Genomic DNA, 9,721 nt, shown 5'->3' on the forward strand with positions numbered 1-9,721 from the left:
GGTCTAATAATTTCACATCTTTGATACCACACTTCAGCAAAAAGTAGCCCTCCACCAACCCCTAGCCCCCAGCCCCTAGCTCAAGCATGCCTAATGAGCGTTGGAAAAGCTTACAGGAAGCGAGATATGCACGCAGGCCGCTGTCTAATCACATAGGTACGTTCAAAGATATGGTTACGTTGCAAGAAGACTGAGTCTGAGACAAGTCACTTGTCAACTCGTGATAATCTCAATTATAATAATTATACTAATAATAACAAAGAATACAAAACAATACACAATTTCACTAAATATCAAACAAAATAAATCCATATCTAAGATATGGGAAAACAAATCAAAGAAATCGAAATCCTTAATGACAGGAGAGACGAATGCAATTTGGTTCATTACTGGAATATCTTGCATAAAGTCAGGTACCACTAAAGTTCAATTTCCCCTCCAAACAAAAAAGGTGCTAGAAAAACAGAATAACATCAAAAAGCCATTAGCAAATGTATAGCTGAATATTTTAATCACCAAAGCAGAGGTTTAAATCAAATATTTTTTGAAATCGAGCATCTCCACAAATCAAAACAAAAGGCCTCATCACATATCTTCCGAAAGTCCAAAGTTACAACGAGTTAGCATTGATACAAGAGAAACTAGCTTAAATTTTGCAATTCATATAAATGCCCTCTACTGCAAAAAAACATAATTTCATATTTTGCCTCAATAAGGACAAGAGACATAAGAAAATATATCTGAAATAGCTTTAAATTATTACTAGCATATACAATGCAGGAAATTAATAGTGTTTAAAGAACAATTTTTTTATTTTACAATAAAGGGATACCTTAAATGAGAAATATCCGTAAAATGCTTATACAGGTCTACTTTTAATATTTAGGAGATCAGTCATAGCAACTCAAGATACAGCACCGTAAATACACAAGTTACGTTAGGCCACAAAGCAGACCTTGGCAAATCGGTAACGTGTACATAAAGACCTGCTTTCAAGCACTCATCTACATATTCAATCACTGCTGTTGGCTTTTCATTTGGGCTTGCATCTTCGCAATCATATCTTGCATTCGCTTTAACTGAAAAAAAATTTTGAAGGCATTATTCTGTTTACAAGACACATGACGTCCAGCTCTATTGTTCTAGAAAATAAACACAGGACAAAACCCCTATTGCTTAATTTTTAAACTGCACATGATTAAATTTAGTTTGAGTATATTGAATATAATAGTTTTGGTGTTCAATTTAGTTGTATATAAACATTTAAAAGGTTATCGTGGATTCATAAAGATTTTGATAATGCCGTCACAACAATCATAGTTGTCTTGAAAAGACTTAAAACCAGATAAATTAAAGAAATGTTGGGAGCATAATTTAGCTTAGATCTCATTGTCTCGGTCCTGGGAATTCTTTTGAAAAATAAGAAGATTTCACCCATATAATTGTATTATATGCTCTTCAAAACAAAGGCTCGAAGCTGGCCGTTTTACAGATATTAACCACACATTAAAATGCATAAATGCTTAAAAACTGAAAATGCTGAAAACAAAACATACACGTGCAATTCTTAATCATCTGAGCACAGCTTACAGCAAGAAATAGTGTTCTCTTCCTAACGGATGAGTCAAAACATTGTGACCCAACTGAGTTATGGTCTTGAGCGAAGACCAAAATAAGATTAGAAAAGAAATCTTATTGCATACTTAAACACAGCGGTAAAAAACTGCGTTATTGGGTAGGTGCTCAATTATCAAAATTGGAAGAGAATACAAACCTCCGCTTCTTTTTCTTTGAGCAAAGCATCCTTGTCATCAGCATTCACTCTAGGTCTAGGAAGAGAACAGAACATGGTTAATTTTTAAAACAAGCAGGGCCAATCAAAAACATGAATACTCAGAGAGCGTATAAGAAACTTAGGGTAAAAATAATACAGTGCTTGACGATGGAACTTGTTATCAATCAAACTAACTCTTTTTTAGCCACTTCTTGCCCAGGCTTTGTCAGCTTTTGTGCTCGATAATTCTCGTAGTGCACATCTTGAGTTACTTCCTTTAAATCTTGCATGTATGTACTGCAAAGAAATATTTAGTACTATCAATAACATCCGCTGATTATGAAACTGAAAATGATAATATCTGGAGGTATAAAAGAGTTGCAGCTTTAAGTTGGTATGCATATTTGTTACAGAAGGCGAGGTTATCACTGATATCAAACTGCCTTCCTAAATGTGTATACAATAGTCACCATAAATAAAGGATCAAATCGATTTGAGCAAAAGCAACTGCAAGAAGACAACCTCAGTACAAATTCTTGATATTTTAGCAAAAATTAAAGTATATAATGCAATCTTTAATTTATTAATTATCTTTCCATGTAATTTCAAACCACTTAAAAGTCTTAAAATGCAAAAATTATAGAAGAATACACATAGTTGGTTGAAGAAAAACGCCAATATTAAAATGAACGTAACCGAAACTCACATAAGCATGGTTCTCAGTTTTACAAAGTCACTGTGTTCGGGATTCTCAACTATAAAGAGGATTGATGTTTTTTAAATGAAGCAGATATCTCAAACGAAAACCAGTGGAACAAAATACGTTATCTGTTAATAGCTGACATGGGCGGTTATTGTTTCATGATTGGTCGGAAAACTAAGAACGTGAGAAAACGAGCAATTCAGCTTCCAAGCAGCCAGCTAAAACCGTTTATTTACGCCGTGACTTTGTCTCGAGCACAACAGCCATTCCGTGTACAAGATTAATTCAAATTCATTTTAATAATCATTGCATAGCAAGCATAGTGCTTCATATGAACTTGTACATCCATCTTTTAATATCTATCATCATCATAATATATTAGTTTAAAGTAAGCAAAAAAGTCTTTACAGATCCTGAAAGCTTATCTAGGCCTTTTTCACTTTAAATTGCGTATAATATTTGTAAAAACAAAACCAAAAATTTACAAAATTTATTTGTTGTCTTTGCTTTTAGTCAATCAAATTTATATAATTCATATTGCTCAAAATCATTCAAGTTGGTCAAAACGTCAAAAAATGTAAAACATTATCGCGAAATCCTCTACTCGTGATGCTTGTCAAAATTAAAACTGAAAACCCAATTACATGAGAAACTTGTTTCAGTCCACAGTTGACTCTACATTAGGATGAGGAGCATACCTTCAACGACTCCCCATGGGTAAGCTCGTCCTCTGACTTTCTTTCCCTTCACATCAAGCACAGCGTTACTTCCGACTACCGCAAAAGGCATCGTAGCCTACAAACGGAAACGAAACACTGATTAATCAAATGGCTACCAGTTTCACATTTTCTTACAAAAAAAGATGAATTTTGCCTTGCTCATGCTTCAAGGCAAAGACCTTTCAAAAGCAAGAAAACAACCAGAGAACGCAGAGCAATTCCAAACGTTATAAAGCCTTGTAATCTTCGACCGCACAAAACTTTAAGAAGATGCCAAAACGAATTGCTAAACATCAAACTTATGATAGCTGTTATAATGATGCTTTAGGCAATGCTCTCCCACTTCAGAAAATTCTGGATCGATTTGACGAAAATTCTTTATTCCAATACACACACACACACAGAAATTACCTTGAGCTGTTTCGTCAAATTCCTGAAATCTTCATCCTCGTCCTGCTCGCAATCAGGAAAGTCGTACAGACGAATTCCGTGCTTCTGCATTTCATCCATTACCTGCAAATTAAACTGATCAACTCAAAAAGTGCATTAAAATGTATTTGACCAGCAAACTTTTTACCGCTTGTACCAGATAATTTATCTTGCTACATGGCTACTATTGTGCCACCAATAATTGTTCTGTCGATGGACAAATAAAACAACAACAACAGAAGATGAACAAGCAATCACATGCAAAATCTCACAACCGATGGTCGTTGGCTGTTATTTTTAGCTTGCCCAGACCCATGGCACAAGACACCCTTTAAATCTGTCGTGTGTCTTTAACATCAAGGAAAACTTCAAGCGTTCAATCGTCAAAACAAAACATCTACGGCGAGCCAGATTACACTTATATTCGCTTGGAAAACCAAAACCAGTACAGGCAACGCTTTAGCAACTGTAATGAACTCTAGTTATGTAAACTATAAACAGCTATGAAATAACTACGTGGTTTCGCTAATATTTCTATTATTTTTAAAATGTTATACGACATACCAAAAAAGGTGCATACGTGCTTCAGAGAGAAAAGGATAAAATATAAAAAATCATAAAACAAAGGCATTTGAGGAAACCTTTTTCTTTAATTTCCCAATTTCAGTCTTCGTGAGGCTGTCAGCTTTTCCTATAACTGGAACGATGTTCACTTTTTCATGCAGCATCTTCATGAACTTCACATCGATGGGTTTTAGTCTGCACAAAAGATTCAAATATTTTATCATAGAACGATGAGCAAATCTGAAGGTATATAAAATAACGCATTAATGATAACTGAAAAGACCCAGTATACAACTAATGAAGTTTATATATAAGATCAAATCCAGTTCATTTTAAGCACAAACACGGGCCATGCAAGCAAATAGAATGGGCCTTGGATCTGGGACGTTTTGCAAAAGAGGGTTTATTTAAATACCCAAAAATTGAAAGAATGATTGATTTCTCAAAAAATCATCGATCTACACATTTCGTTTCTCTTGCTAAAAAATGAGCATTAAAGTGAATTCTCGTGCAAAATATTCTTAGATAACAGCCCCCAGAAGACCAAGTTTATCAGCAAGAAAAATTGCACAAATTTAAATAATGGGCATTCAAGACCATCGTTACATATAAGATTTCTATCCGTATCTCAAATAAAATTCCCTAAATCAAAAAAGGGCATAAATTCATCAGTCCTTCTTCAGATAGGCTAAGTGTGATTAGGTTCTTAAAAGATGTAATGTGTTCTTGAAATGAAATATGTCATGAAACAGAACTGTTTTTGTGTTTCGTGGTTGTCAAATTCCAGTCGTTACTGGCAAATCTCTTACTGAGATGTAACCGTAGGCGTGGTACTTTATGTAACAAGTGTAGCCTGGCTTAAGACAATGTGCATGATTAGGTTGTTGCGGTTTTGTTTTTGGTTCCTGCAATGGCGTTTTTCGAATCATTACCAATGGATTACCATCATTTCCTTTACATTAACGATATAAAAATCTGATTCTTCAAAAATTTAAGAAAATGAAGGGTTTTAAAAACTATAACCGCTTTAGCAATCAAGGCAAAAATTGCCTTCCTGTAGACAGATGAAAAAATAAGAATCTTATTTCTTGAATGTCTGCAGTGAAATAAAGACTGCAGAGTCTTTTGAAGCACAGTGTACCATCTATCACTTACCCATGCCCAGAAGGACTGACAAAATAAAAACAGCAGTGCACTCTTGTATCAGCGATATTTCGTCGGTTTAGGCCAGATTCATCTCGTAGATAATTTTCAAATTGCAGATCCACGTATTCAAGAATTGGCTCGAAGCTTTAAAAGAAGACATTTATAGTTAGGAGAGAAACTCTGAAACAATCGACTTTCTACTCCTAAAGTACCTCATACATGGACAGAAGCAAGGGAGCAAGATCATTAGTAAAATTTTCAAAAATGACAAATAAATCTTGACACTGATTTTCTTCTTGATGCTTTCACTTTGAGCCATGAATTCGCTTGTTTCAACTTACAAGACACATCACATGAGAACCAAGACTGGTAAAGACATAAGATGCTCCCGATTGGCACATTTTACTTGGTACCCACCATTCTGAATTGTTAATCCCATCACCGAAGCCTGGTGTATCCACAACGGTCAACTTTAGCTTCACACCACGCTCTTCTATTTCACATGCAGATGTCTCGATGTTCAATGTTGATTTCACTCTCTCTAGGAATGAATTCATGAGTTAAAAATTGAAGAAATAAATAATATACAAGGAAATAATTTATATATAATATATAAAAAATTAAAGTCAACAGAACAAGACTCAACATAGAGACTAAAATTACTTCTCCGTATGAATACACATCATATTATTTGGTAGTACCACGCCTATGTGCGCAGCCATACACAATGGTGATCCACGGAGTGATGTACTTTACATTCTGGCACTGTTTCTTAATACTTAGCAAATTGATTAACGTTAAATAAAAATTTCATTTTCTCCGGCAATACAAGCAATACTCACAAAACAAAAATACTTTATACCTGATGCTGATGGAACAGCTCTTCCAGCATAAAGATCTGTCAGAAACAAACTGTTAACAAGAGTAGATTTTCCAAGTCCAGATTCACCTGCACAAAAGAAAGACACTTGATATCATGTAACAAACTGAAGAGTGTCAAAAAAGGCAGAAAGAGGTACAGAAATTGCTCCAACATGGCTAAATTAATGAAGTATTTGCAGACTAGAATTTCTGGCCATGTGCATCCAAAATGGGCAAAAGGACATCAGATCAATACAGAGAGTTTAAGCAGGTATATTTCTCATTTGTTTGAAATGAGAGAGAGAATTTATAAATGGAAATTACAAAGAAATCATAAAGAGGAGAGGGTGTTACATCTTAGGAGAGACCTTGCACAAAGCAGAATGTTTCTCTGCAGCTATTTGCAAAAAACTTTCTATTTGTAACAATCTTTTTGTGGTACAGAATTAAAAATTGCTTTAAAAAAAATTGAAACATGTTACTAAAGCTTTTTGTCTGACACTCTTCAAACATAAAACTCGAGATCAAAGATCTAAAATTCTAAGCTAGGAAATGTATATATACCCAGTTGTGGATCCAAATAGGTCACAAGTTCAATTTTACTCCTCAACTGGGAATAAATATTTCCTAGAGTAGAGTTTCCAATCTAAGTTCTGACATTCTATATTCTGAAGAGTGTTGGACGAAAAGCTTAAGTATGTTTCAAATGTTTGATGGTGAGCTACACGGCTCAATGGCCACTTCTGCAATTAGTAGCACAGGAGTTCAATGAGAGACAAGTAATGGGAACCAACAAGGAATTACATGGAGTCCTTTTTAACAATGTTGACACCCTATTGACACCCTAGTGCTGACCCGAAGTGGCTATAGGATGGCAATGTCAATGTGGATCATTTTATAGGTTGGAAAAATAATTTTGTATTGGCCATGGAACTAGCTGTTTCTTTGACAAATCTGGCTTGCTTATGAACCATTATATCAGGAGAAAAAATAACGAATCAATTGATAAAATTTTCATATACTTATTCAATAAAATTTTTAAAAAACATTAAGTACAATGAAATTGTTGGCAGATGTCTAACCAATCAAAAACTTTAAATTAAAACTTTAAAGTCGCCAGAATCAAAGTATTATTATATCAACTTTCATTTTTTACAACATTATCATCTGTCTTCTTTTCTGCTTTTAACTTGGTTTAATTGTGACCAGCTAGTCTTTTAGTTTCTTGCTTCACCCTTCCATTTGGGAGACTCAATAAACTCTGAATCAATTTTTGAATCTGATATGATAAGCAAATGGAATAGGCACAAAAGACTGACTGTTAGTGTAGCCATGCAGTGCAAAATGGTCACCTTGATTAGATTGGCTTTTTCATCATGTCAAAAGCAAAATTCCAATTAAAACATTTTAAATACCCAATTTCAACTCACCTACAACCATAAGTGTGAATTCAAAACCTCTTTTGACAGTTTTTCTGTGAACTTGATTTGGGAGGTTTGCAAACCCAACATAGGAAGACATCTCAATAGATGTTATTATAAGCAGCTAGAAAAAGAAAAATATTAGACTTTGATAAAATTCAAAGACATCTCAAACACACTTTCTACACATTGTGTTAGATACTAGAAAGTGATGGAGGCAAAGGAGAAAATAGGACTGACTGCTTGAAAACCTGTTATGGTCTTACCTGGTTATTTCACAGTTGGTCAATACACTTGAATATATGAAATAAAAAAAATCATGAGCATGAAGTAGGCTCATGGCTTTTTTCTTTCAAATAAAAAGCATTGACAGGGGCAGATTTTTATAATATAGGTTGGAGTAGCTGCTGCATGTCAATTTAAGCTAATAACTTGCTATTGTCCCATGAGTTGCAAGAAATACTACTATTTTTAAATGTTCATAAAATTTTAGTAATAGTATAGGTACTTAGCAGTTAAAGGGTTTTTAAAAGGAATAACATTTGCGATCATCCAGCAATAATCTTTGTAATGAAGATAAAATTTATAAACAATTTATATTTGGGTTTTTAATCTTTCTTGGAGTGCCTTAAAGTTCATCATAACAGTCTGTTTTCATTTCACATCACCTTAAACAAAAGCACCTTATAACAAGATCATATAGCTTTTATAAACATGACAGACGCTTTTAGCATTTTTTATTATTATTATTATTATTAGGGCAATCACTCCTGCAAGAGAAATCATGTGAGCCCTGGGCCACTCACATGGGCTTTTTCTTACCAAAATGCCTGTTAAGCACTTTTTTATACAGAAAAATATTGCAACAACCACCTTTGCAGGGTGCCAATCAGAGTTCCTCTCAAACCAGTATTAACATGTGGCTGAAGCTCAAAAAGCTACTCTGCAAAAAAGTTACATACTTAAAAGTTACATTGCATAAAAATTCTTCCTGTTCATTAACTTCTTAATTTGAAAGCTAGAATATAGTATCTCCATTTCTCATATTTAATCACTTGCATGGTTTCCTTGATGGCACATAAATTAATTATTGGTCCTTCTGCTTTAGGAATAAATTTGGATACTTAATGGCAACAACATCCATTTCCACCACACACACAAGGTAATTAAAAATAATCTATCAAATCCAATCTTCAGGGCAAGGGTCAGATGCATATTTGCCTGTAGCATTTATGAATTGATTGATAAGTAACATTCCTTCTGCCAAGATGTTACATGCTATGGTAGCATCAAGTGGCAAAGAACATTATTTTTCTTTGCCTAAAATGGGAAAATTTTCAGGCAAATTATTTACACTTAATAACCTCAGGAATAGATCTGGTAAGGCTTTAAGCAAACCTAACTCTACATAGGTAATAAAACTAACTATTAGCTAGTTGGTCTGTGTGCGTAAAACGAGCCTAAGGTCGAAATAAAAGGCACCTCATATATCCATAACCGCAACTGACATAAAAATGCATCTTTCTTACTAAGCAAAGAAAAGAGAGAAGCTTTGCAGCCTCGACTCGTTAATGATATTCAAAGATGCAAAGCCTGCGAAGAAAGATATTCAGGAAGTAGCTTGAATCGCTCATAATCTGAATAAAAAGCACATGTTTGCAATCAAAACAGCACTGGATGTAACGGAATGACCGTTAGGTCTAGTTACACTTGAGTTCAATTGCCAGTGGTAAAGTACGGCTACCAACCACAAGAGGGGAAAGCTAATATATCAACTTACAACTTGATAAAATACAGAGAAATACTGGAGCCTCTCGGTGACTAAAGCGGGAATCCTAACCTCTGATCAGAGCAAACGGCCTATCACAAAAAAGATCGATCACTGAACACTAGCCATTAACCAAATCTAAATACCTTCAAGAAGTATAAAATAAATTTATATGTATTAGTTAAGCATGAACACAATTTTCTGACCTGATGATAATTTTCTCCCTGGAGACTTTTGTTTTCGATTCCCTCCTTCCAGTTCAGTCACTTTCAAATAATGTCGGCAGGTTGGGTTGGGTGGGGATAGCTGTTGTTGTTGTTGGTGTTGGGGCCCTGT

At 34.5% G+C, this 9,721-nt stretch overlaps 1 protein-coding gene across 3 annotated transcripts; it reads right to left on the reverse strand.

The window, feature by feature from the left end:
* Nucleotides 1-218: 218 nt before the first annotated feature.
* Nucleotides 219-9,721, reverse strand: LOC135683587 (septin-2). 3 transcript variants are annotated; one of them, XM_065198888.2, is made up of 13 exons: nt 9,592-9,665; nt 8,491-8,560; nt 7,627-7,741; nt 6,198-6,284; nt 5,753-5,876; nt 5,345-5,479; nt 4,267-4,384; nt 3,608-3,709; nt 3,176-3,272; nt 2,481-2,529; nt 1,970-2,071; nt 1,775-1,829; nt 219-1,079 (listed from the first exon to the last, which is right to left on the reverse strand). In XM_065198888.2, the coding sequence occupies exons 3-13, from the start codon at nt 7,715-7,717 to the stop codon at nt 1,017-1,019; spliced, it is 1,023 nt and encodes a 340-aa protein (XP_065054960.2). In that variant the 5' UTR covers nt 7,718-7,741; nt 8,491-8,560; nt 9,592-9,665; the 3' UTR covers nt 219-1,016. The 3 variants fall into 3 exon arrangements, with proteins under 3 accessions (XP_065054960.2, XP_065054961.2, XP_065054959.2); XM_065198889.2 differs by having other exon boundaries at nt 8,491-8,555; nt 9,592-9,648; XM_065198887.2 differs by lacking the exon at nt 8,491-8,560 and having other exon boundaries at nt 9,592-9,721.

Source organism: Rhopilema esculentum, chromosome 7 (assembly GCF_057945365.1).
Source record: "Rhopilema esculentum isolate cy_ngs chromosome 7, ASM5794536v1, whole genome shotgun sequence".
Lineage (NCBI taxonomy): Eukaryota > Metazoa > Cnidaria > Scyphozoa > Rhizostomeae > Rhizostomatidae > Rhopilema > Rhopilema esculentum.

What these genes read in the sequence shown, in the direction of transcription:
- LOC135683587 (XM_065198887.2), bottom strand. Translation starts at nt 7,717, where the DNA reads ATGTCTTCCTATGTTGGGTTTGCAAACCTCCCAAATCAAGTTCACAGA. An exon ending in ATTCACACTTATGGTTGTAG is followed by an intron (nt 6,285 to 7,626) that starts GTGAGTTGAAAT and finishes TCTTTTGTGCAG; the next exon opens with GTGAATCTGGACTTGGAAAA. An exon ending in CCCATGGGGAGTCGTTGAAG is followed by an intron (nt 2,530 to 3,175) that starts GTATGCTCCTCA and finishes TCCTCTTTATAG; the next exon opens with TTGAGAATCCCGAACACAGT.